The following is a 26945-nucleotide window of genomic DNA, read 5'->3' on the forward strand; positions in this document are numbered from 1 at the left end:
GCCATACCCACGTGTTCCTCCAAACACACCAGGCAGAGCCGGGGCGCACACTCGCCCCGGCGAGCCCCCCGCGGACGCTATCAGCCTGCCCATCGGCGCGCGGATCTGTGGTGGTAAATGCTGCATTCGATGGCGGGCGCATTTGTTGTGTGCGCTCTGAAAGGGCTGCGATAATCTGGAAGGCAGAGATAAGAAACACCATTTATTCCGCGGCACTTTGGAAACAATTCCCAGCCCTGTACAACCCCATTCTCGGGCAGCCTCCGGGAGCCGGGCAGATAACGATTGGCTATTCATTATCTTCGCCGGGAACAAAGATTAGCCGGCCGAGATGAAAAATTACCCGGGACAGCGGCTCAGGCCCACTCAGACCCCCCTGCCCGTCGCCACCGCCCGGCGATCCGTGCCCTGCCTGGGGTCCCAGCCTTAGCTCATGCCTTGCCGGGTCTCCAAGGACCTGGCTTCTCTTTGGCCAGGCCGGCTCGGTCTCTACATCTTTGGTCGGTGCATTTCCCTCAGATCTGCTTTCTCCCCCAGTCTCACGCCCATGCCTCTCTGGACCCTTCTCTCCTTGCTCTTCTTCGCTCTCCGCATCTATTTCCTGTAGTCCTTCTCCAATCCTGCATCTCGATTCTGTCTCCCGCGTCCGTGCCTCTCACTGGTTGATACTTTCGTCGCCTTTATGCCCACCTCTCTGACTCATTCTGACACTTGCTAGTTGTTTATTTCAGCCTGAGTACCCCAGTCCCTAAGCCCACTCTGCCAGCGCTTCTGCCGCTTGGTGTGGCTACATTAAAAAAAAAAAAAAAAAAATCTGTCCTCAGGACCCCTGATGCTTGCTCCTTTTCTCTAGAGCATTCTGTCACTGGGACTCCAATTTGCTCCATCCCAAGTTCTGGGCCTCATACTGCCCGCCTTCAGAAGATCAGATTGAGCAGCTCCTGTCTCTCTCACCAGACCAGGGAAAAGAGAAGACTGATTCTTGGCTGTAGTTCCTAGGACCTTCCTCTAAGAAACAAGGCAGACCTAAAAAAAAGGGGGGGGGGGGGTCTCTGGGTCACAGACTCTACCAGGTCTCTAGTGGACTGGCTCTGTGCTCCAGGTCTGGCTGGCCATATCCCCACCCAATAGGAAGGGGGCCTGGGAGCTTGGTGGTCCCAGTGAGGCCACCTCATTAGAACGGTTATTCAGCATGGCCCTGGTAATAGCAGATAAGACTTATCAGCCCATCTCCCCCTCCCACAGACAGACAGAAAGTGCCAGAGTAGATGGCACCCCGGGGCTTCACTGGCTGCCTGCCCTGATGGTTAGGGAAGGTACGGGTGGCTAGGGAGCCTGGAGGATACACACACTGTCTCCACATCCCTCCCCTTCCAGACATAGAGTAACCCTTGATACAGAAACACAAATCCAGGATGGAATGATGGACACCCGTACCCACCCCTCAAGCCTGGCCACAGACATCAGTTTCAAACCTGAAGCAACAGCTATGCCAACTATGTTTGTCCCCGTCTACCTTCAGCTCAAAGTTAGACATCAACACCTGCCATTAAGACATGCTAACCCTGAGTGGCAGGGCATGCCTTTAATCCTAGCACTCAGGAGGCAGAGAAAGGCATATCATTATGAGTTTCAGGCCAGCCATGGTGATATAGTGAGACCTTGCTTTAAAATAAACACACACAATAGTATGACCTCAGATACACAACCCCTCCCCCCAATTAATTAATAGAATTGTCAGTAAGTATACAGACACATTGCAAGCATCTCTCTCATGCACACACACACACACACACACACACAGAGAGAGAGAGAGAGAGAGAGAGAGAGAGAGAGAGAGAGAGACCATTAAAGATGAAAACAAATGCATGCCTAGATACATACACAAATGTACAAAGGTATCACACTGATTAAGACATACTTATAGATACCGACTGCCAATCACATGATTGTTGAAGATGATGGTCTATCTCAGAGAGATATATGCAGACACAGAGACATACTCCCAGTTCCACAGACACTCTCTTGTGTGCATTTGTGGGGCCACAGACTGATAACAGTCATGTTGTGACCTACCACCCAGTACAAATGCTTAGGGATACACTTAAGTTTCACAAACACTCCCGTGAGCTGCTCGTGGTGAATACATAGGCCACTGGGCACGTAATCTGAGCTGCATGTAGACTGTATGTACACAGAGCAACAGATTCAGAAAGATCCAAAGCATCTGGTTCTACAAGGATGTGCTTGCAGAGACAGACTGACTCCCTGGACGGAGCACACCAGGATGCATAGTCTTTTTAAGCAGAGTGAGTCTGTGGGGTTCTTTGAATTTCTCAGAGGGGCTTAGGGTAATGCAAGGAATACATTCTCATTGCCATCTAGCTCAGGTACCTCCTTAGGGTGTAGACTGCCACCAGGCTGCCTCCTAACACCCTTCTAAGGACAAGCCTTTTTCTCTTCTTGTGGCTTTCTCTGATGCAAAAGGTCCACCAAGAATGGGCCAAGGACACCCAGAAACACCATTCCTAAAATGCTGCTGAGTTGGGAACCTGAGTCAAAGGGGAAGAAGGTGGGAAAGCATCTACATATAGTAAATGTGCAGGAAATACGGGAGGTGTGTGTGTGTGTGTGTGTGTGTGTGTGTGTGTGTGTGTACATTATATCTATATGCGCACTGGTGTTTGTGTGCCAGAGAGCCCGTCTGGGGACATCAACACAGCGACACCGCGTTCATAATGTGTGTATGAAAGGAGGGGCAGGTGTCTATGTTCTTGCTTGTGAGGCAGAGTCTCAAAAAAGAGACACCCCAGGCTTTCTGAGATTACATCCCTGAGAGCAAAAGTGCTTGCGTGGCCCTGAGAAGGCGGGAGTGGCCTGCAGGGTGTGCGCGCCTCGACTGACTAGTGGCCCAAGCCTGGCCAGCCCGGCGGCTGGACCAGGCAAACAGGGCGCAGAGCCCGGGCACCCTCCTGCCCCCCCTGCGGCGTTCCCTCCCCCTCGAAGTGATGTCGAAATAAAAAGCTGCCGCTCTGCGGCCGGGAACCGAGAGGCAGCCAGAATCAAGAGAGGTGGCCAGGCCAGCTTGGCGGTAGCTCACTGCTCAGGTCTCTCTGGCCTGAGATCACCTCAACCATAGCGGGTCTTGGGGGACAAAAGCGGTCGCCTGCGCGACGAGCTTGCGTTCCGCGCCGCGGGGCCCCACTGGTGACCGCCGCGGCCGCGCTGGCCCCCGCGAGCCGACCAGCCACGCCGCGCACACCGCTGCCTCCCTGCTGAGCCCTGGCCGTGGCCGCCCGAGGGCGCCGCCCACCGCGCCGCAGTCGGTAAGTTCCTGCACTCGGCCCGCGCCGTCCCGAGCCTCCCGGTCCCAGGCTGGGCCTTCCCAACAACCGGATCGCACGATCCTTCTAGTGGCTCAAACCCAGGTCATCCGGAAACCCAAAGGCCCGCCTGGGGGGGATCCTGCCTTCCGTTTTTCCGGAGCTCTGGACCTGGAGACCCGGCTTTCCAGAGCTTTGCGACGCGCCCCCTCCCACCCCAGAGCTGGGGCCTTTGTCTCCGCGGTTCCCCACCCCCGGGTCGCGGCGGCGGATGCGCCCAAGCCGGGCTGCCTGGGCGCTGGCTGCACCTGCCAGCTAGTCCCGTGCACCGGCTTTGCGCGGCTTAACCCGGCTCGCTCCTGCTTGTGCCCCCCGCTCGAAGCGCCCCGCGGCCCTTTATCCAGTGTGGCGAGGGTGCAGGTGGGGGAGAGCGCAGGGTATGGAAGTCTTCTCCTGCCCAAGTCGGAGTCGGAATCTTTTCAGTGGGATTTCAATAAGAACGAGGTCGACGCAGGCTAGGGGATCCGCCGTGTATAGACGTAGACGGCGGCGCTCTGGGCCTGTCTGGACGCTGGGCATTGAACCATTCGGTGGCGGCCGGGCTTGAATTTGAGCTTATCCCAGCGGCGAGGGGAAAGGTCTTGTATTCAGAAGGACCTCCCGTGTGGCATCTTCTCCTTTACCAGAAAACAAGGAAAGAAATTCGTTTGTTTTTTAAAACAACTTGCCTCCCAAGGTCGGGAACATTTGGGGGTGAGTTCTGGGTCTACACGGTGGCCCAAATCGGGATTCGTTTATAAACAGGCAGGATTCAGGAACCAGGTAGAGCCAAAGTGTCTGCCAGGCGTCTGGAGAGCGTTTCCCAGCCGGGTTGACAAATTGCAAGCAAATTGCATCTAACGAAATGCATTTAGCAGTTGTCAAGTCGCTGACCCTTAGGCCTCTGAGTAAAGCATAGCTGATGGCGAAGAGGGGCAGCCCCCCCCCCCTGTCTGCTGGTGGGGTATGGAGGCTAGAAGTTAACCAGAAATTGCAGAGTCCAAGGCACCTGGCACCAGCGGGCCAGACACCTAGGACATTGGGTCCCAGTCCCTGTATTTCCAAGACTCAGAATAAAATGGCAGATGCTAGACAAATGGGATCCTTCTGATTTTGAGGAGCTGGAAGCGAATTCCAAAGAGCAAGGAGCGCCGTTTAGAGCCCTCTGAATTGATGGGCGCTTCCAGGAACATATCTGAGTCCTCCATCTAGAGGAGACCCTGACCAATAATGGCCAAAGCTCCCCTACTTCCTTCCCAGTGTCCCTCAAACCTTGTGGCCACGATGTAGGTATGGAGGCCTCCGGGTTGTGAGCGACTTCTGTTTGGAAGGCAGCCCTAAGCTAGCCGGCCACTTAGCTGTCCTTTGGAAAAAGGAGAGAATTAGCTTGCAAGGAGAGGGTATAAACTTGTGGTCCCAAAGGATGGCTTGGATGAGCGAAGTTTAAACAAAGGACAAGTGGGGAGGACAGCATGAACTGGGGACCCTCTATGACTCCATTCCTTTCCAAGACTGATTTGCAGGAGCCGGGCCACACCCAGAACAGGGCCTGGATCCACAGAACCCAACTCCCACGCAGGAGCACCCCCTTGCACGGTCCCCTCCCTGTAAAAGCTTCCAGGTCACACACACACACACAAGAGGTGATTAGAAAATTCAGCTCGGGAGCCAATCTCCCTCTGTTCTCCGAGAAATCTTGTTTCCGTGGAAGGAAAAGGACAATTTAGTTCAGAGAAGAACAGCTCCAAAATTAACACAAAAACAAAAATCTTAAAAGGCAAGTGTTCACCTGAAGGTGTTTAGTGGGGATCTGTAAGTTGAAATAAATCTGCTTTCGTTGGGAGGGGGGCGGTGGGGTTGGGAGAAGTCGAATCTAAACCATCCTGAGAACTGTCTCGGCCCTTCCTGGTGTTTGTTTGGACTTTAGTGGCGGTTCATTTTTGGCCTAGTAGTGGATTCTTGGCTGTGTGGATCTATCTGGTTCACACACGTTCATCAGCACAGGCTCCCCTTTATTCTCCAATTCAGTGGCCTGCTATCTAGCCTGCGATTTTCCCTTTCAGCCGGGTTAGTTCCTGCTGGAAAACTCAGCAGTCCCGCATCAGACGCAGGGACTCCAACCTCAGCAGGGGCTCGCCCAGCTGGCTGATGGCTTGCAGTTTCCAGAAGGCAACTTTAGGTCCTCAAAGGACCTGGCAGGACCCTCCTCTCCTCTCCTCTCTTATGCCCAGTCTCTGGGCAGGCTAGGTTGTTGGCGGGTCTCTGGAGGCCCAGGCTCAAGCGTCGTTTAACCACCCGGTTAAGCCCTCGTTGCACGGCGATTTTCTGAGCTGCCGAACGGAGTAATTAAATCCCCTTCTGCACTCTGCTCTGCGCCAGCACGGTGGGAAACCCTGGGGCTCTCGTTTCGAGTGGGAACCCACCAAGCTTGGCCACTTTCACCTCTGTGAGAGGCAGGACGTTCCCTCATCCGCGATGTGGCGTAGAAAAGGCAACCCCCATCTCGTCCAAACAGGGAGATAATTTTAATTGCGACTTCTGGAGAAAAGAGGGAAATTACCTGCTCTCAGGGGTGGTACTGGGAGACCCCCGCCCTGCCAGCCGTGGCGCCGATTCGGCCAGGGCAGCTTCCTCTGCGCACCCGCGTTCTCCTCCTGGAATTCTGTACGGCCATGGAATTCGGCCACATGGGGTATCGTTGTCGAAAATGGGGTTATCGCCGGGGCTGAGAGGCCTTTAGACTCTCCTGCTAGGTTCCAGGGACATCGAACAATCTGGAAACTCCATAGCGACTTCGCCTTGCTCGTTAAGGAAGAATCATGGGCTAAAGGCTGTGAGAAGCCGAGGAAGCCGTCCCGAAAGCGGGTCCTAAGTGGACCGCGCAGTGGGAGCGCGAGCCTGGTTGGCACTGAGACCACCCACCTGCCCAGCCGACCCCGAGGCACTGCGGTCTCGCGCCCCTCCAGCCCCTGGATCCCTCTTGCTAGACCTCCCGCCTGGGCTGGGAGCGGATCCCCGAGACTCCTGGGCCCCTGCTGGCTCTGGAGCGCAGAGGCGCGGGGAACACAGCGGACAGCAGCCCCCCCACCCCCACCCCGGAGCGAGAGGCGCGGGTTTCCGGTCCAGTGGAGTTCTGCACCCCGGGCCCTAGGCCTTTACCTGTTCCAGGGCCTCGGACAGACAGATGGACGCCAGCCGCAGAGGCCGGAGGAGGCCCTGCCGTGCGCGCGCCCCCTCAGCGCTGTCCGCAGAGGACCTGGGAGGGGGTGACGGGGGCGCGCCCGAGAAGCTGAGCCCGCCTGGCTGGGCGCCCCCCGAGCCGAGGGGACCGAGGGCTTTCCACCCTCCTTGGATTATTAAAAAGTTCATTTCCTGGCGAATCGGGTGACGTCAGGGGCCCGGCGTCGCGGTGGCGGGGCCGCCGGGCCGGAGAAGCCGCCTCCAGTTACCCAATTACGGACTGTCAATCCTGCCGCCCCTCCCCCATCTTTGGGGGCGGCGGGGACCCCAGCCTTCCCCCAGCTCGGGACCAACCTGGGACCCCTCTGTAATTATTCCTTAGGGGTCTCAGGCCCTGTAAAGATAGAGGAGCTAGATGGAGGGCTTCAAGCTCGGCCAATCCATCGCACCTGTCTAGATTCCCCTAAAAGTCTTGGACTCTCAAGCCTCTTTCTGGACTCTGGAGTTGAGGTTTCCCGTCTATATAGCCAGAGAGGGAGCTAGGTTTGTATACTCGCCCCTGAACCCACTGCCTTTCCAGAATGGAGGTGTTGTGGAAAAAAACTCCAGGTGACTTTGGGAACAAAGTGCTCAAAACATTGCTTCCATCTCCCCAAAGACCGTCTCGGGGACCCCTAGAAGGAAAAAAAAATATATGGCTAATACCCGGGAGTCTCCTCCAGCCGACCCTGGCGCCAGTCACCCGCTCCACGGCCTCGCCCCAGGCAGTTCAGCCTGGTGGTCTACTAAGGCCACGCCCGGAGCCCTTCCCCCCTCTCTGGGCCACTGGCGTGACCACGACCATCGATCTAGCATAGCCTTAAGTGTCCTAGTGCCCAAAGTTCGGGTGCCGTAGAGAGGTCCACAATCCCTAGGCTCGTGCTGCCCAGCCGATCCTACCAGCCCCTTGCACAGCTAGCCCTGATAGGACAGAGGGTTTGGGGAGTCAGTTGAACTTGGGCTGGCCGTGGTCCGTAGCAGGGGAGGTGGGGCTCCGCCCGAGAGTGGAAAGCTGTGGTCCCAGCAGAGAGATACCCAGAAGGTGCGTGTCTCGGCTCCTGGGAAGTCAGGGACCCCATTCGTGCCTAGTTGCTGGAAGGGCAGAGGTTGGAGGACCTGAGCCTCTGCCGGAGGGGTGCAGGGTCTGCCCGCGGTGAGGGTCCCCTGGGGGGCGTTGGCATCAGAGGCCGCAGGGAGGGCGCTGGGAGGGGGCCAGGCAGCCTAGGGGGCCAGCTCGCGGGTCAGCCTCGAAGTCCAGCGGCCGAAGCTGCGGGAGCAGCCAATGGGGGGGCGGAGGCTGGGCGGCGCGCGGCGCTGATTGGCTGGCGCCGGCTTCATAGGCGTGCGCGGCCCCCGCTTCATGTCTGTGCAGGAGTCGGCAGCTGGCGCCAGGGCGGCCGGAGGATGCAGAGGGGCCGGAGCCGGGCGGGCCGGAGGCCGAGACGCGCGCTGTCCCCCACCCCTATCCCGTGAATCCACCGGCCTTGGGACGCGCTGTCACTGGGCCCGCCGCACTCGGGCTCTTCTGGTGTCCCTTACTCTCTACTGCTGAGCTCTCCCCTTCCCGAGCGGCTGCGAGTGTAAGTTTGAGGTTCAGGGGGCTGTGGGCACTCCTAGGCTGGAGGGATCTCTGTGGAGTTCAGACAAGTATCTCCTGTGGGAGATTACGTTCTTATATTTTGGGGAGAGGTTGGCTGACTGTTAGAGAGGGCGTTGGGGACCGTCTCTCAGCCCCAGGAACTGCGTGTGCGTTTTTGGGGTGGCCCGATGTGTCGGGGTTAGTTTGTGTATATATTGTCAAAGTAAGTGTTACGGGAGGCATGGGAGGGCGTGTGCCCCAGAGTGGATGTCTAGGCGATTGTCTCTAACTTTTAGTCCCAGTTTATGTGTTTGTGTGCCCAGAGGACAGGGTCACGGTGTAAGAACCCGATTTCAGTTCCTCGTGCGTTTTGGGGGGGGGGGGGTCACCGGTGTCAGAACCTATCCCTGTGTGTGACCTCGTGTGCATGGGCGTGTGTCTGTGGGAACGCGAGTTTCCCTGTGAGTGTATGAGGCTAAACCCCTTCCTTCACCTTCCTTTCGTTTTAAACCTTGCTCTTTCCTCCCACCCGGGACTGGTCCTCAGTGAAGCTCCGATGGAGTGCCTTTGCTCTCAAGACACCGACTTTGGGGATGGGGGTGTCAGAAGGCGGCAGTGTCCCTCACATCCCCTCTGTTATCCAGGGCCGCCCCACCTTCGCCTGGATCCCAAGCCGCAGTAGTGGACCATGGAGGTGGCGCCTGAGCAGCCTCGCTGGATGGCGCATCCCGCCGTATTGAATGCACAGCACCCCGACTCGCACCATCCGGGCCTGGCGCACAACTACATGGAGCCGGCACAACTGCTGCCTCCCGACGAGGTGGATGTCTTCTTCAACCATCTCGACTCGCAGGGCAACCCCTACTACGCCAACCCGGCCCACGCGCGCGCGCGCGTTTCCTACAGCCCAGCGCATGGTGAGCTTTGGCCCCCAGGGTTTCTGGAAGCCTGGCGCCCGCTCCAGGCCTCGGAGGGGAGGACGGCCTGTTGCTGCTTCCCGGATGTGGGATCCGCAGGAATCTGAGCAGCTGCGAAATCGGGCCTAGGAAGGTGGAGGCAGTGACTTCTTGGGGAGGGTCTGGGACCTGTAGGGTTTCAGTCCATTTCCAACTGTCTTGGGGAGGATCCTTCTCAGGGCCCTGTCTGGTGGGGTTGCTCTGTGTCCCTTGTTCTTCGGCCTTTCACTGACATTGCTGATGGTTACAGGCTGAGGTGTTGTGTTTCTGATGTTTTAAAGGGTGGGGCTGCTGATGGTAGTCCCCGGAGCTGTGATTCTGTGTGCCCGTGTCACGGCTCTGAAACCCCTGATCACCCTCACCCCTCTACCTCTGCGCAGCTCGTCTCACCGGAGGCCAGATGTGCCGACCACACTTGTTGCACAGCCCAGGATTGCCATGGCTGGACGGAGGCAAAGCAGCTCTCTCTGCCGCCGCTGCCCATCACCATAGCCCCTGGACCGTCAGCCCGTTCTCCAAGACCCCACTGCACCCCTCAGCTGCTGGAGCACCGGGAGGGCCTCTGTCTGTGTACCCAGGGCCTGCGGGTGGGAGTGGGGGAGGCAGTGGGAGCTCCGTGGCCTCTCTCACTCCCACCGCAGCCCACTCAGGCTCCCATCTCTTCGGCTTCCCACCCACACCACCCAAAGAAGTGTCTCCAGACCCCAGCACGACTGGAGCTGCTTCCCCAGCCTCGTCTTCTGCAGGGGGTAGTGTAGCCCGGGGTGAGGACAAGGATGGTGTCAAGTACCAAGTGTCATTGTCCGAGAGCATGAAGATGGAAGGTGGCAGTCCCCTGCGCCCGGGCCTAGCTACCATGGGTACCCAGCCTGCAACACACCACCCGATACCCACCTATCCCTCCTATGTGCCTGCCTCAGCTCATGACTATGGCAGCGGTCTCTTCCATCCGGGAGGCTTCCTGGGTGGCCCAGCCTCCAGCTTCACCCCTAAGCAGCGAAGCAAGGCTCGCTCCTGCTCAGGTAAAAGCAGGTGTGATGGGACTTCAGGGCCTGTGGGTGTGGTGTGCCTCTGTAAAATGGGTTTTGGTCTGATAGAGAGGCCATGCTAGGGCGCCTGATTGAAGAATGGGTGGTTGTCCTCTCTCATAGTCCACGAGCATTTGAAGCTCCCTGTGGGGAGGAAGAAAACCCTAAAACTTTCATCTTGCCCTTGAGTGCTTGTAGTAACCCCAATGTTCAGCTCAGCTCCTCACCCCTCCGCATGCCCTCCCTCCAAGGTTGGCAAGCATCAGCTAATACTCAGAATGTGGTTCCCTGTCTCCTCCTTAAAAGTTCAGCTGAGACGGAGCAGCCTCGTGACTGGGTGTGGGGGAGAATGGAGGCTGTAGGTGAAGGAAGGAGTCAGTGTGTGCGTCTGTGTACGTGTATCTGTGAGCGTGTGTGCATGCTGCGGGCACTGCAGAGATCCAGGCCCTAAGGAATCTAGTTCTCCAACTCTGCTAGTCCAGTTTTAGGATTGCAGTGGCTCCAGATCTCCTTGGAGATTTCCCCAAAGCAAAATTCCCAAGGCCAGTTAGTATCCCGGTGACCCTGATCCTTCACCCTGAGGGTAGGAGTGAGAACCTGTGCCTGCACCCCTTTGCCAGCTGCAGCTGGATCCAGCTGGGTTTGTCCAGCCATATGGCCCTCAGGCAATAACCCATGGCTCTGGGGCTCCTTCCCATAGCTTTTAGCAAGGGAGGGGGAAGGCTTTCTCTAAAGTTTATTTCAGAGTTGAGGAACCAACTTCTCATAGGTGACTTAGTTCCAACTAAATCAGGAAGAATTTCCTGGGTACCGAGCTACTAAGCACTCACTCTGCTCAACTCCAGTCCCAACCTGACTCTGTCTCCTGCTCTACTGAGACCAGCGACTTTACCTTTTTTTTTTTTTTTTTCCAAAGTCTTGGCCTATTTGTAGCCCCTTCTTCCCTGTTTGTTTTGAATTTTATTTGAGTTCTAGATGGCCAAAAACAACAATAGAAAATAAGGCACCTAGCCTAAGGTGAAAGAACTTATTTATTTCATTTAAGAAGCAACTTTGATCGTTGAATTCTAGGGGTTTGGCTGAAAGGGAGCCGAACTGGAGGAAGAGAAAAGTTTCCTGACCCTAGATGGAGCATAAAGACAGTGGGGGCTGATGGGAGAGAGGAGAAACAGACAGAGATGCTGGCTCAGTTGGGGAGGCAGATGTGAGAGGAAATGGAACAGAGGAGGAGGATGAGAGGCCCCTCCAGACCCCAATCCTGGATAACTGTGGCCTGAGCCGAGCAGCAGTAGCTGTGCTCCGTAAAGCTGGCCTTTGGTTCCTTTTCCGGGTAACTTACTGCTGGCTCTGACAGTCCCTGACACCCTGCACTTGCTGGCTCTCTTTGTTTTTCCTCAGCAGCATCAGAAACGAAGGTTTACCCTTAAAAGACTCTGGACTTCTTTTATGGGGACCCCTTGAGTCCCTTTTTCTGCCAGGGGTGGATCGCCCTTAATAGAGCCTTGATCCTCTGGCTCTGTGTCCAGGCTAAGCAAGCCTTGTGTCTTTCCTTGTTCCCCTACAGAAGGCCGGGAGTGTGTCAACTGTGGGGCCACAGCCACCCCTCTCTGGCGACGGGATGGCACGGGCCACTACCTGTGCAATGCCTGTGGGCTCTACCACAAGATGAATGGACAGAACCGGCCGCTCATCAAGCCCAAGCGGAGGCTGGTAGGAACGGGCACATCATGGGGCAGGGTAGGGCCACAGTGGTCACCAACCAGGGCAGAACTGGTAGTTAGTTAAGTGAAGACGGAAAACAAAACAAAGCAAAAAAAAAAAAAAACAAAAACAAAACAAAAACAAAAACAAAAAAAAACAAAAACAAAAGAAAAAAAATAAAAACGAAAACAACCCAACAGCAAAACTTCAAATGCAGAGACTTCATCACCTGAAATTCTCTTATCAGTAAAATCATTTGGGGGGTCAGTCAGGTCGCTCTTCGTTCTGGCGGATTCTTTCCTGCCAAATTTCCTGTCCTGCAGCCACCCGCACCCCCCTTCCCCGCAGCCACCAGGCACCCCCTCCCCTGCCCCCCACTGCTGAAGGATTCCCAGCGCTCTGGGTCTAGCAGCCCACCCTCAGGCTCTGGCCTCCTATTTGCTCTTTTTAAAAATAGGGCCATGAAGTGCTTTTCCCTGTGGCCGCTCTGGCCGCCCTCCCTTGCCTCCTAGCTCACAGTCTCCTCCGCTTATTTAAATAACACACAGCGGCCACCAAAAAAACCTGCCCTTTATTATTTTTCCATGGAGTCACCTATACTGTGTATTTTCATTTGAGTGATTTTTTTAAAAAAAGTCCTTTCGGATCTCCTGCCGGAGTTTCCTATCCGGACATCTGCAGCCGGTAGATAAGGAAACTTCGTGTATCTGTTTCCGGACCGGCAAGTTCTCAGAGCCACCTCGACTCAGTCCTGCCTCTTGCTGGGCTGTTTTGAAATTTCTAATACCCTCCACTCTGCAAATAATGTGTAAAATGCTAAGAATAATAAATATATTTTTTCAGGGCGAAGTGATTTATGAGTTTAAATCGTTCACCCGCTTTGGGGCCCTTTTTCTTTCTTTTTTTTCTCCCCCCACCCCCGTAGTGGGAGGGTGGTGCGGGCTGGTGGGGGTGGGAGGAGGATACACTGCTGGCCCCTGAGTCAGAATTCCAGCTTCAAGCTGCTTACTCACCCTCCCTGCCCCCGCTGCAGGCCAGCTCTGGTCCCCTCCATGAGCAGGCTCAAGCCCGGGGCCACTCTGGACTCAGCTGGACTTGGTTCCCACCCCACACTGGCTGCCTAGTGGAGTTCAGAGCTAGGGGTTGCTGGTGGAGGTGGGGTATGTGAAAAGGAGCACACAGGAGTACCTCTCTGTTTACCTGAGGCAGAAGGGATGGCAGAGGGTGATCTGTATTCTAAGAAAAAGCCTCTCTGTCTCTGTCTCTGTCTCTGTCTCTGTCTCTGTCTCTGTCTCTCTCTCTCTCTCTGTCACACACACACACACACACACACACACACACACACACACACACACACACACACAACCTTTTGGTCCTTGTTCTAGAAACCAGCCTCTCTTCCACTCCTCACCTCTGACTGGCATTTCCTGGGGGGCTGGGACTAGGAACTTGGTAAAAAGGCAGCAGGTGAGCCAGCGCTCTCAGGGCTCTAGGCCGGCAGGGAATGGAACCGTCTCTGCTCCATAGTTTCTCTGAAGCCTCTGGCTAGTATGACTATTGATTGCTAGGAATGTTGTTAGTGCAGTAAAAGGAACTGAGTGTTTAGTTTTTAAACCGTAGTTAAATTCAATTTAAATCTCTCCTGGTGACTTCTAGATCTTATATAGGACAAGGCAATGCCACTCTTTAATCCTGGGCTCAAACTTCCTCAGGGCTTTCTGGGTTCTCCTGGGCAGTGCAGGGTCTTGCTGCCTCGGCCTCCCAGCCATGAGTCACCAGGATTCTGGATTTCCAAGGGAACAGTGGGGGGAGGAGGCATGCAACTGGAGACAGATCAACTCAGGATGGTCACAGGACTAAAGCCTCCTTGGGACCTGTTTCATTACCTGTGGAATTAGATTGCTGGGCGGGTAGGGGAAGTGGCTGCATTTCCCTTCTGTGTTGACAATCCTTTAGATTCTTAAGAGTTCTTTATCCCAAAGTTCTGTGATTCCCAACTTGTTTACAACTCAAATTCTAAAATTCTTTGGTTTGAGATGCTTTGATTCCCCTGTGGGACCTATCGCTCCCGGCTAAACGGTGGGGCTGGGGATGGTGCTAAGGGCCCAGGAGGAGGTCAAGGTGGGGCGTGGGAGACAGCCGCTGACGCTTCCCCTCCCCTCCTAGTCTGCTGCCAGGAGAGCGGGCACCTGTTGTGCAAATTGTCAGACGACAACCACCACCTTATGGCGCCGGAACGCCAACGGGGACCCTGTGTGCAACGCCTGTGGCCTCTACTACAAGCTGCACAATGTGAGTGCACCCCACCCCTCCCCGGGGACCTGAGCTCTTTGTGCTGCCTGGCCAGCAAGCGGCCCCAGCCACAATCTCCAGCTTGGCTTGGCTTGGGAAGCCGCAGCCGGCAGCCTGCTTGGTCAGCCCAGAGTACCAGAAGGGCGTCCTGTGAGAAGGATGCCTCTGCTTTGGAGGTGGGACCGATGGGGGCAGGGCGGACAGGGACGGAGTACCTCGGTGTTCGGTGTTCGGAGAAGTTGGGGGCAGGGGAGGATTCGAGGTGTTGGAGGAGGCAGGCAGTGCACGCATTTAGTGGTCTGGAAACAACCATATGGGCTGTTATACCATACACTATTCCTTGAAAAGATGACAGTAAAGGCTTAAGGGGGCTTTGGTGAGTAACACTGGGTCTGAGCTGAAGGTACAGTTCCTGTCACCATGGAGATACATTTAACTCAGTCTCATTTGACCTGTGGAGAGAGTTCGGAGGGGAGGGATCGGATGGATGGTGCCTAGGCAACTTCTAAGGGCTCTGTGGCTGCCCCCAGGTTAACAGGCCATTGACCATGAAGAAGGAAGGGATCCAGACCCGGAATCGGAAGATGTCCAGCAAATCCAAGAAGAGCAAGAAAGGGGCTGAATGTTTTGAGGAGCTATCCAAGTGCATGCAGGAGAAGTCATCCCCCTTCAGTGCGGCTGCCCTGGCTGGACACATGGCACCCGTGGGCCACCTCCCACCCTTTAGCCACTCTGGACACATCCTACCCACGCCAACGCCCATCCACCCCTCTTCCAGTCTCTCCTTTGGCCACCCCCACCCGTCCAGCATGGTGACTGCCATGGGCTAGGCACAGCCTCCCGCTGGACAGACATGGACATCAAGGGTGGTTGGCAGAACCAGAGTGAGGCTGGGCACTCCCAGGATGGGTGGAACATACTCTTGGCTCCCTCCCATCCCAAGAGACCCACTTCCTCCTGCCAGCCTAGCCTGGCCGAAGCCACCTCTTCTTGGAGGACTCCCAGTCTTGTGCCGCCATTACTGTGAATATTTCTAACTGGGCTGCAGCTCCTGTGTGCCCTGGGTGCTGCCCAGAAAAGTGTTTTCACGGAGAGTGTTTGTTTGGAGAGCAAAATGGACAGGTTTACAGATTTATAGCAAGGAGGAGACCGGGGATAGAAAAATGAAACCTTTTTTTTTTTTAATTTTTATTTTTTTTTATTTTTTGAAGGAGAAAGGAGTAGGCAAAAAAAAATATTTTATTTTGCTCATTTCTTACAAGAACGTGAAGACATGGAGGCATGGGCTGTTTGTGTTCTCTGGGTCCTTCCTTGGGACCTACTGCCACCAGTCAGGGCTCTTGGGAACAGACTCACAGGTCCTCAGCCTGAGCCTCCTTCTCCCCAGCCTGCCTGGAGGGTAGCCCCTGCCCTAACGCAGCCCAAGAGGGCAGAGACAATTGCAGGCGGTCCTGCGCAGATTCCCAGGCCAGGGCTGGGTCACAGGAAGGAAACATTCTCTGGAAAGGGGAAACGTCTCCCAGATCATTCCCCTGGCTTCCAGAGGCCAAAGCTGGTGTGACCCAAATGGGCCGAGCTGCAGCCTGCGCTCTAGGCCAGTTGGACCCCTGTAAATACAACCTTTTCTGCTAACCCCTAGACCCCTTTCCCCCTCTAAGATAAATAAGAAAATACTCAAATCAAAAACCTGAACTGCATAAGCTTAACCCGCCGATGAGTGGTTTTATTTTGAAACTCATTTTGGGTCCAGTCAATTGTACGTTGCCACAGAAGCCCCACTATGAAAAAGTAAAACCTGCAAACTAGGGCTGAGTTTCACAGTTCTTTGAATGGCTCTAGGGTCCCACAGCCCTAGCAGGGGGCTGGGGACAAGGGGGAATCTTATGCTCTTGGCTTCTGGGGAAGTAGCAGTAGCCCTGTGATCCCAGACTTCTGTTCCGCTGTGGCTGGCTGGATCCTTCAAGGTACAGCTGTACATAAAATGTGTCCCAGGCTTCGATTCTGTGTGCGGAGGTGGCAGTGGTGCAGCAGCCAGCAAGGGGGCCCAGAGCCCAGGGAGACGATTGTGCTGACAGTCAACCAAGTGCAATACCGGTGTTCAGTTGCTGCAGAGCTCCCTAGAAAGTAACTTATTTTGTGCTAGTACCCGCATAAGAGAAGAATCGGCAGTATTTTCTGTTTTTATGTTTTGGGCTTGTTTTATTTTGAATTAGTGACCTAAGTTATTGTTAACTGTGTACAACATTTAAATATTGTCTGTAAAAAATTGTATGCTACCCTCTTATTCCTTTAAAGTGAATACTGTTAAAAATAATAAAATACTTTTTGTGAATGCTGTAGTCTGCCTAGTGAGTCCCTGGGACCCCTACACCCCTGGTGGGGTTTAAGCTGTCAGGTGGCCTTGTGTCTGCTGTCTGTCTTTCAGAGAAAGGACCATTTGGCTAAAGCCTCCTCCCCTGGGGTCCATGGGGATGGACAGGACTCTTCTTCAGCCTGTGCCCTTCTGAGCACAGGTACCTGCTTGGGCGTTTTGTGGAACCAACTGCTGACCTGGCCCCACTCAGGTCCCTCCAATGTGGTCAGCTCTGGTTTCTAGGGTACCAAGTTGCTAAATCTGTTCACTGACATACTTGATCACCCCGTCACGAATTGCTGTCTCTGACCAATGATCCAGGACAGCCACTGCTACCAATATTCCTAAGGAATGCATCTACCGTTGTGCCCTTAGAGAGTGCTAACCAATCACCCACCGGTATGTATCTGGTCAGTGATGTGACCAGTCACTTGCCTGCACACAACGGGGCCACTAGTCATCCCTGGCAGCGATGTTGGCAATTTTCTGCAGTCACATGCCTAGAATCTGTCTCTCACCAAGGAGGTTTCCCATGGCCAATGTGTGAACAGATTCAAGCCACCAATGGTGACTTTTTTGGATGCGTGTGTATGTGAATTGTGGCATCTCTATATTGCTCAGGCCGGCCTCAAACATGTAAGCACTATGGCTCTCCCCACCTTACCTCTGAGTAGCTGGCATGTGGCCACTATGACTGGTCATCCAGTGTCTCTTTAACAATGACCCTTGGTCATTTGCCTCTGATCACCTAACTACCCATGTGCCTAGTAACCACACCCTCTCACAGTCACATCTTTTCTGATGCTGTGGTACCAATACCCCTGAGGGCTCACCTCCAGTCACCATGATCCTGTTACAAGTATCAAGTCTGATCCTAGCACCCCTATTCTCCCAGATCCCTTAAACCCCACACTCCTGACAACTAGCTTCTCTAACTAGTCCCTGGTTAATAACCAGTAATTAGTGTATCTGGTTACTGCATTCTAGGGTCACTAGTGCTGTTGATCCCAATATATCCCATAAGTTTCTGATCACCAGTCTCTCTTCCACCCTCAGCCCTCAAGCACCAAAGTCCTCATGATCCTAATAACCCCCATCCTGAGTCACCCATGTCTCTGACCAGTGGCTCATAATATGTCCAGTCAACCATAGTCTTGGCCGAGACCTCTGAGCTGACTCCTGGTCATCATTGTGTGTCCATACCTTCTTGGATAAAGCCCTCTCTCTTTGATTCAAGTCACTGAGCATATGTCCCTGGTCAGTGGCTTCTCTCTGTTCATCATCTCTAGCTACTTGGGTCTCTTGACTGGGGTCCCCACTGACTACTATTGCTGTCAACATTCTTGCTCCTCAACAGTACAAACATCCACCTACAACCTGGAGGTTTTCTCCTGAATCAGACTGTTGCCCCATCTCACATAGCAAAAAGCAAGTATCCTAGCAAGGACCAGCACCTTGTTCAAAGTGCTACAGTCCATCAGGGTGTAGTGAGGTAGTATCTCCAGGACTTTGGCTTTAGGATGCTGCCCTGGCATGCCACCATTACCCTGCCCTCATCTTTCCCTGCAGAATGGGCACCTGAACCAGATAGGAGTCAAGCTGAAGATTAGCTGGGTTGCTGTGTTTCCCCCACAGGACCACCACACTGGCCTTCTGGCCTCCTGCCAGCTACAGCCACAGTGAAGCCCCAGAGCAGCTTTCTGTCTTGTCCCCAGGTTTTGGTAGCAGGCAGATTCAGGAATGGGTTATGCATGCATGTGTGTGTGCATGTGTGTGCTGTTAACAACACCCTTTTGCCACATACAACTATAGACATTGGAAGTCTCACCTATGAGAACAAGAACCCCAACACCCTTCAGAGGAGGTAATGTTCTTGGCTTGGAGCAAACTTGTCAGGCCGGGCCCAAGTTCTGAATGGATGATATAGAACAGTGGTTCTCAACCTGTGGGTCACAACCCCTTTTGGAATCGAACAACCCTTCCATAGGGGTGACATATCAGATATTTACATTATGAGTTATAATAGTAGCAAACTTATAAAATAACAACAGAATAATTTCATGGTTGGGGGTCACCATAACACGAGGAACTGTATTAAAGGCCATAGCATTAAGTAGGCAGAGAAGCACTGCTCTAGAGCCTGTAGTTTTAACCCGAGGATCAAGAATCACAGCTCTGAGCTGGGCGGTGGTGGCACACGCCTTTAATCCCAGTGCTTGGGAGGCAGAGGCAGGTGGATTTCTGAGTTTGAGGTCAGCTTGGTCTACAGAGTGAGTTCCAGGACAGCCAGGGCTACGCAGAGAAACCCTGTCTCAAAACTGCCCCCACCCCCAAAAAATCACAGCTCTGAACTCAAAAACTTAGGGATCTATGGCTCAAAGATAGTGTCTAGAGCCTGAACACCCACTTCCAAAATGAACAGCACGGGACCCTCACATCCAGACCCACAGAGCCTACAGCTGGGTTTCACGTCTAGGGCACTCCTTGAGCTCAGAACCTAGAACTTAGCAAGAATCCCAAAGTAAGGCCCCTAGTCCAGTGTCAGAATTGAGACCCCAACATACAAAGCCTAGAACCTGAACTTTGGAATGTGGAGCTCCCACATCTAAGACCTGGAGCTTTCCAGAGGACCCAATGGGCAGGAGCCAAGCCCAGAACTCGAGTGAGTTTACAAAAGGCCATGATGACCTGGTTTATTTCCTCTCTCCTGTTAGCCCAAAAGTTTGGAGCATTCGTTCCACGTACAGACTCAGGTGCTGGGAGACAGGCCAGGAGGAAGCCAGCAGGTAAGTGGCTTCCTTCTATGTACACTTGAGAACACCAAAGCATTCTTGAGAGAGGTGTTCCCCTCTCTCTGTTGAATAGGCTGGTTCTTCATGCATCCTTGCCTGCTGACCTTAGGGGCTACCTGTGAGGAGCAGTCATCAGTCGGCCAGTGTGAGAGAGGCTGGGCGTATGAGAGCTAAGGACTGCAGGCTCATGGCTCAAGCAAGCTATTTGGAAGTCGAGGTTCAGAGGGCTCCTGGTCTCAGTGTGCATTCTCTCCTTCATACATTGACTAGCCCATTACCCCTCCCACCACTCATTACCCAGTAAAGAATTAGGATTCTGTGGACAAAGCACCCAGGCAGACCAGGAGCCACAAGTGGCTGCCTTAAGCAGGGTGACCACTGTCTTTGATCCCACGGGACCGCACCAGAGCAGCCAGGGTGGAGCGGGTCTTTGTTCCAACTGTCTGCACCCAGGTGGGGCTGGCCAGCGCAGGCCCTCCCTCCCTTCCTCTCCTGGGATACTTCCAAGTCTGGCTTCTTACTCCCATTTTCCGTAGTAGAAACCAAACCTCTTGTGTGACTTCAGCCAGCTCCTGTCTCTTGGTGAATTGTCACTGCAGGAGGGGAGGGGAAGGATCTCACTGATGGTCCTAGGGCCTCAGCAGGGAACACAGCCCCAGGGAGAATTTGGGAGGAATGCCTGCCATCTACCACAGGATAGGACCAGCTCACCTGAGGCAGGGAAGAAGACAGACGGAATGGAGCCATTCCCAAGGTGGGCGGATTCTCAATGAGTTTATGAGGCAAAACAATTTGAATTTTTTTTTAAAAAAAGGCAATAATAATAATAATAAAAAAACCCAAACAATTCCAAACTTCGTCTGGAAAAACAGGCAAGTCAACAGAATCAGTCTGAAGTTTAAGGCAAAATGGAATGCGTAGCTTGGGTATGTACTGTCTTAGGCAGGGTGACCACCTTCTTTATGATCCCACAGGATCCGCACCAGAGCAGCCAGGGTGGAGCTCTGGTCTCAGTATGCATTCCCTCCTCCATACAATGGGTGGCAGCCCATTACCCTGCCACCACTCAGTCATCACCCTGTAAAGAGTGCATGGGGGTGGGGGGTGGGGGGTGGGGGGGTGTATGTACATGTGAGTGCACGGGGAGGGGTTGTGTATGTACATGTGAGTGCACAGGGAGGGGTTGTGTATTACATGTGAGTGCACGGGGACGGGCTGTGTATGTACATGTGAGTGCACGGGGAGGGGTTGTGTATTACATGTGAGTGTATGGCAAGACTCTTACGTATGTACATGTGAATGTTTGGCAAGCATGTTGTATGTGTACATGTGAGTGAAAAGTTGTTCTAGATTCCACTGCCATGGCTGCTGAAACCTCTGCTTTTGCTGCGGGGACAGGCAGATAGATCTGCAGGGACCCAGGTGAACTTAAACATACACTGTGATTCACAAGCTAGCGGGTGGTACCAGTGGGACCCAAATCTGTGCAAAAGAGCTTTGGGATGGGGAGAGCCACATAAAAATACCCAGAGTCTGGCCCGATTCCTCCTTGTCTGTCTTAATGAAGGATAGCCATGCTCAGGACACCCACACCCCATCTCCAGCAGGCTCCTAGGTCCTGTACCTATCTGGGTCTTGGGGACATTGAGTCTTGAAAATACCATACATATTGTATACTTAAGGGTATGTTGTTTTTGTTGTTGTTTAAGATTGGATCTTTTTCTTGTGTTCTGAAGTGCTGGAGATGGGACTCAAGGCCTCCTGTGTTGCCAAGTAAGCCACACCCTAACCCTAAAGATAGAATCTCGAGACCAACACCAACTATTACAACCCACCCAGCTGGATCACCCAGTTTGGTTCCCCCTCCCCCAGATAAACTGTCAGCAGCACACTGGAAACAAACATAAAGGTTTTCTTCTACATCAGAGAGAGAAAGCAGGGTAGCAAAAGCTGGGATGGGGCAGTCAAAAGCAATCATAGAGTCATTCCAAGACATGAGACAAAGTTTGGGAGTGCTGGAGCCACGACGGCTCAGAAGTTCAGAGCAGTTGTCAATCTTACAGAGAGGCCCGTGGTGAGCCACAACATGGTGGCTCACAGCTGTCTGTAACTCTAGTTGTAGGAGGTCTGATGCTTTCTTCCAGCCTCCTCAGGCACTGTAGATATGTGAATGTGTATGCAGACAAAACCATGTATAAAATAAATATTTTTAAAAAGTAGGGGTTCAGCAAGAGTAGACACCCCAAAGGAAAGAAAGCAGGGACTCAGTCAGGTGTCTTCATGCCACATTCACAGACACACTTCACTGTGGCTAAAAGGTGGTGGCTACCCAGGGGCCCAGTGAAAGGAGGCTATCCAAAGGAGGTGACCACTCAACTTTCTGAAGGAAGGCACTGGTAATACATGCTACTGAGCAGACTATGCCAAGAAAAGCCAGCCAGCCACAGTACAGTGGAGTGGGTGACCCCACAAGCTGGAGGGTCTCCAGAGCCAAGAGTTCACAGAGACAGAACATGGTGGGCACCAGCATCTGAGGAAAGGGCAGTGCTGAATGGGGAGAAGCTTTGGTGGGGAAGATGGGGATGTTCTGAAGATTTGTATATATTTTAGATGGGGTCTCATGTAGCTCAGGATGGCCTTGGAATTCCTGATCCTCCTGTTTCTATCTTCCAAGAACTGGGCGTGCACACTGTACTGGTCTGGGAAGTTCTGGATCTGGCTGGTAGGGACAGTTTTGAGGCATTGTAGATGAGAATCACAACCCTGAGCTGGAGTCACCATGAAGCCCACGGGGAGAATCTTTCCTGAATGTTAGTTAACAACAGGTAACGTCTATGCGGTGGGAACTTCTAGTTCCCAAATGTCCCACAATGTAGTTAAGTAAGTCCGACGATAGAAAGATTAATGCTCACAATTAATTCTTAATGTTTAAAATTATGTTTGCAGGATAGGAGACAAGTTTGCAAAGTACGTGAAGACCCTGCATACAAAATATAGAATGATAGGGTCATTTAATGCCAACACTCAGGAGGCAGAAGCAGGCAGATCTCTGTGAGTTCGAGGCCAGCATGGTCTACAAAGTAAGTTCCAGACCAGCCATGGCTGCACAGTGAGATTGGTATGAGAAATGTCAACAATGGCTAGGATGAAGAAGAAAACAACTCAGCCACCTTCAAAAGGAGAACATGAAGAAGGGTGCACATAAAGTCACCCCACAGACAGGCAAGTGCAACCAGAAAGCAGTTTTACAAGTGTGGAAGTTCAGCGAGGTGTCTGTGAGCCACCACTCCCCCTTACCCCGACTTTAGCACTGGCTCCTGAGGGGTCACTTACAACGGGCTGTATAGAAATAAGCCCCTGCATGGCTGTGCATCCCTGGAAGTGACCAGGATCCAAATGGTCTGTGGTCCTGCTGGTCTATGTCAAAGTGCTAGAAAGCATCAAACAGGGCCATTGTTCCGTATATAGCAGGCTGTGGTGACTGTCCTGTTCAGCTCTGGAGTTTAAACCCAAACTGGTGTATCTGAGGGATGGTGTTCTACTCTTTATCCCAGCCATTCTTTTTTTTTTTTTTTTTTTTTTGGACAAAATCTCACCAAATTGTTCAGGCTGTCCTAGAACTTTTTGAATCCCCTACCTCAGCCTGGGATCACAAGTATGCACCAGTAGGCCTAATTATGAGGGTTTTTTTTTCCCTTTTTATTTCAACAAACTTGTTTTGGTGACACAATTCCAGCCTGAAAGGACAGAGTCAGAAATTTCAGGCTGATTGTTACAAACTGCTACAAACCAAGTTTGAAGCCAGCCTGAGGCTTTAATAATCTGTCTCAAAGAAGCCAACAAACCACCAGTGCATACACTGTATGTTCAATTTCTATGTCTTTATGTATGAGCCAAAATGTCATTTAAATTAAAAAGTAAAAAATATTTGTGTTGGACTAGGGATATAGCTCTCAGGTGGAGTGCTTCTCTATCATGTGGGAAGTTCAGAGTCCAGCCTTCTGTTGTACAACAGTTTCCACCAACATTGAAATATTCTGTCATGCAGGGAAGCTCCTTAAGCAAAAAGATAAACAACTAAAAATATATTCAGGAAGTTCCTGAAACTGACCAGATTCATTAGGCCCCTTTCTGCTAAAGTAAGCAATAAAAGTTGAGAATCCTTCTCAGAGGAGCAACACCAAGCTACAAGGAAAACTAGGAGACCAGAATAGTTGCCAGGAAGAAGCCGAAACCTGCTGAGCTGCCTGGAAAAGGTTTACACCTCTTCCTGGAAAGGACACCCTCCACCCTGTCCAGCGCCTTCAGGCTGTGCAATGTGCTCCTGGTTCCTGGCTTAGTGAGCTGTCACTATGCTGGGGTGGGCTTTGGTGATTCAACTGTCTCTGAGTCACTTCTGCTTCTGTAAGTAACCCCTCACCATCCTGTAAGTAATCCTAATATAACTCTTTGGCTCAAAAAGTTGGACGTTGGTAGTATCCTTACTTTGGTCCATCATGGGCTCCCTTATCTGGGGTGAGTAGATGTGTGTGTGTGTGTGTGTGTGTGTGTGTGTGTGTGTGTGTGTGTGTTGGGTCTCCCCAGGAAAAGTTTCATCACACATCACCCTTGGCATTGCATACACACATAATAAAAGTAGAAAAATGTCCAGGAAGATACCTAGCCAAACAAAACAGCGTTTCACTGGGAAGTGGCTACTGTTAGTTTGGAAGGCCATTTTACTTTTCAGACATGCTAATACTTTGATGTGTTCCCAGTACTTAAAACCATTCTGTCATTTAAACAACAGAGAATTGCTGACCTTACTCCCCAGTTGTTCTTTCTTTCAGTGCTTCCAGAAGAACCTCTCTATAGCCTTGGGAGCACCCCATATGGAGGTAACTTATCAGACTTCTTCCTTGGAGGCTCTGAGGGCCTCCCTGGCACCCCACAGTGTCTCTCAGGGTTCCACAGGGCTCCCTGGCACCCCACAGTGTCTCTCAGGGTTCCACAGATCTCTCTGGCACCCCACAGTGTCTCTCAGGGTTCCACAGGCCTCCCTGGCACCCCACAGTGTCTCTCAGGGTTCCACAGGCCTCCCTGGCACCCCACAGTGTCTCTCAGGGTTCCACAGATCTCTCTGGCACCCCACAGTGTCTCTCAGGGTTCCACAGGCCTCCCTGGCACCCCACAGTGTCTCTCAGGGTTCCACAGGCCTCCCTGGCACCCCACAGTGTCTCTCAGGGTTCCACAGGCCTCCCTGGCACCCCACAGTGTCTCTCAGGGTTCCACAGATCTCTCTGGCACCCCACAGTGTCTCTCAGGGTTCCACAGGCCTCCCTGGCACCCCACAGTGTCTCTCAGGGTTCCACAGGCCTCCCTGGCACCCCACAGTGTCTCTCAGGGTTCCACAGACCTCTCTGGCACCCTACAGTGTCTCTCAGGGTTCCACAGGTCTCCCTGGCACCCCACAGCGTCTCTCAGGGTTTCACAGGTCTGGAGGTGAGGGGTTGGGGGTAAATACAGACAAAACTCTCCTCTTCCTTGCTGTGTACCCTTGAACAAATGGCTTAGCCTTTCTGAATGCACATCAGTAAAACAGCATAGAACCTTCCAGACCTGCTGTAAGGGTGACACAAGGCAGGTACTGTGTCCTCCGAGAGGCCATCAAGGAGACTAACGGGTGGGTGGAACATACCCTGTGGACACATCCTTCTGGTGCCTCTGGATAGGCACCTTCCTCCCAGGTCCTCTTCCTGTGGGACACAGTAGGATGAGCCTGGCATTCAGCAAGCATGTCTTCATCTTCCCATTCCTGCCCCCTCCAGCTTAGATTGGGTTCACAAAGTTGGGGAAACTGAGGCCAATGGGAAAAGGGGGTAGGTCAATTCTTGGACAGAATGGGATAGCTGTGGTAGGGTTGTTCCCCTGGAGAGGGTGGAGGCCCTGCCAGCTGCTGACCTAGCCCATCTGTCCTTCCACGCCCAGTGCACACTGGGGCTCCCCAGGGTACCCTGGGAAAAATGCTGCTTTTCCCTCTTCCCTCAGTGTGGGTGGACGGTGCTACTCTGGGCTAAGCTGTAGCTGCAGGCTGTGAATCAGGTTCTAACTCTGAAAGGATGCTGATAGGACACCCCCCCCCCCCCAACTCAGTGCTCAGAAAACCTTATACTCAAACCCCTAACTCCTGTTCCAGGCCATTGACCTCTCTGGTGTTCATCTTCTAGGCCTATTCTGCTCCACTCTCACAGGTAAGACCACACAGCATCTATCTTAACCCTTTAATCTATGAAATAGTTCAGACATCCTAAAACATAGTAGATGATATAACCTTTGTGGTCCTTGCTATGTTTCATGGCACACTTGCCAACTTGAAACTGTACATTTATACCTCATAGTTTCTGTTGCCAACAACCTGTGTTGCCAGCCAGGTCTCCAGCAGGGTTCCCTGCTGTCCTTACCAGGCTAGACCTGAAGGCAATCCCTGCCTGGCACTCACTGGAAACCAGAGCACTGCTGGGGAATTGTGAAATCCTTGCCAGGTCCCTTAAGCTCGGCTCTGCTCACTCTCCACAGCTGTGGGGATTCTGTTGCTGCTTTCAGAGAGACACCTGTGTCACCACCACAGTGGAGTCTTACGTAACCAGCAGTGACACCAACAAGGACATCTACCCTCTTGGCACAGTTCCCAGCCGCCCTCTGGCACATGGCAGTAGGAGCTGGAAGAATGGAGGCTGCATGAAGCATCTGCCCCCACCCTAGCTACCGGGGTTCCCTTCCCCTCACAACCTTCTGCATGAGAAGGCAGGGCAGGGGTTGGGGGGCAGGGAGGCAAGGCTTCCTCATTCCTGTGTCAGGTTTCCTCAGTAAGATGGACTTACATTTTTCTGCATGTTTTCAGAGTTGACAAATGTGGTAGATTTCTGTTCACATGCAGCATATTTGTCCCAAGATTTTGATAGGTCCCCAAAACTGTGAATAGTATCCAGTCCTGCAGGTGATGTGGTTTTTTTCCTATTATAAAGTTCAGTTTATAGGTGAGGCTCAGTAAAAGACTAACAACAGTAATAACAAAACAGAACAATCCCACAATAAAACCATTATCATCCTCTCTCCAGCCATTAATTAAATGGGATATGTGTATCTGAATACAAGCAAGGCCCTGATGACAGCTAAGTGACTGCCAGCACTGACTTGGTGGTGGGCAGCACACACACTGGATCACTGGATGAAGGACGTGAATGACTGACAGGTGGGCAGCACACACACTGATCACTAGATGAAGGACGTGAGTGACTGACAGGTGGGCAGCACACACACTGGGTCACTGGATGAAGGATGTGAGTGACTGACAGGTGGGCAGCACACACACTGGACCACTGGATGAAGGATGTGAGTGACTGACAGGTGGGCAGCACACACACTGGACCACTGGGTGAAGGACGTGAATGACTGACAGGTGGGCAGCACGGTCACTGGATGAAGGATGTGAGTGACTGACAGGTGGGCAGCACACACACTGGATCACTGGATGAAGGACGTGAATGACTGACAGGTGGGCAGCACGGTCACTGGATGAAGGATGTGAGTGACTGACAGGTGGGCAGCACACACACTGGATCACTGGATGAAGGACGTGAGTGACTGACAGGTGGGCAGCACACACACTGGGTCACTGGATGAA

The 26945-nt window shown here is 53.0% G+C and overlaps 1 protein-coding gene and 1 long non-coding RNA gene across 3 annotated transcripts; both read left to right on the plus strand.

The window, feature by feature from the left end:
- Positions 1-2879: 2879 nt before the first annotated feature.
- On the plus strand, positions 2880-16469 carry Gata2 (GATA binding protein 2). 2 transcript variants are annotated; one of them, XM_034511179.2, is made up of 7 exons: positions 2881-3326; positions 7954-8161; positions 8805-9077; positions 9497-10138; positions 11709-11854; positions 14012-14137; positions 14668-16469. In XM_034511179.2, the coding sequence occupies exons 3-7, from the start codon at positions 8849-8851 to the stop codon at positions 14965-14967; spliced, it is 1443 nt and encodes a 480-aa protein (XP_034367070.1). In that variant the 5' UTR covers positions 2881-3326; positions 7954-8161; positions 8805-8848; the 3' UTR covers positions 14968-16469. The 2 variants fall into 2 exon arrangements, with proteins under 2 accessions (XP_076796197.1, XP_034367070.1); XM_076940082.1 differs by lacking the exon at positions 7954-8161 and having other exon boundaries at positions 2880-3326.
- Positions 16470-22892: 6423 nt separating this feature from the next.
- On the plus strand, positions 22893-26332 carry LOC143443624 (uncharacterized). The gene is made up of 3 exons (XR_013112760.1): positions 22893-24159; positions 25458-25512; positions 25838-26332. It is a non-coding gene; the product is annotated as an uncharacterized LOC143443624 (long non-coding RNA).
- Positions 26333-26945: the final 613 nt, after the last annotated feature.

Source organism: Arvicanthis niloticus, chromosome 9 (assembly GCF_011762505.2).
Source record: "Arvicanthis niloticus isolate mArvNil1 chromosome 9, mArvNil1.pat.X, whole genome shotgun sequence".
In the NCBI taxonomy this organism is placed as follows: Eukaryota; Metazoa; Chordata; class Mammalia; order Rodentia; family Muridae; genus Arvicanthis; species Arvicanthis niloticus.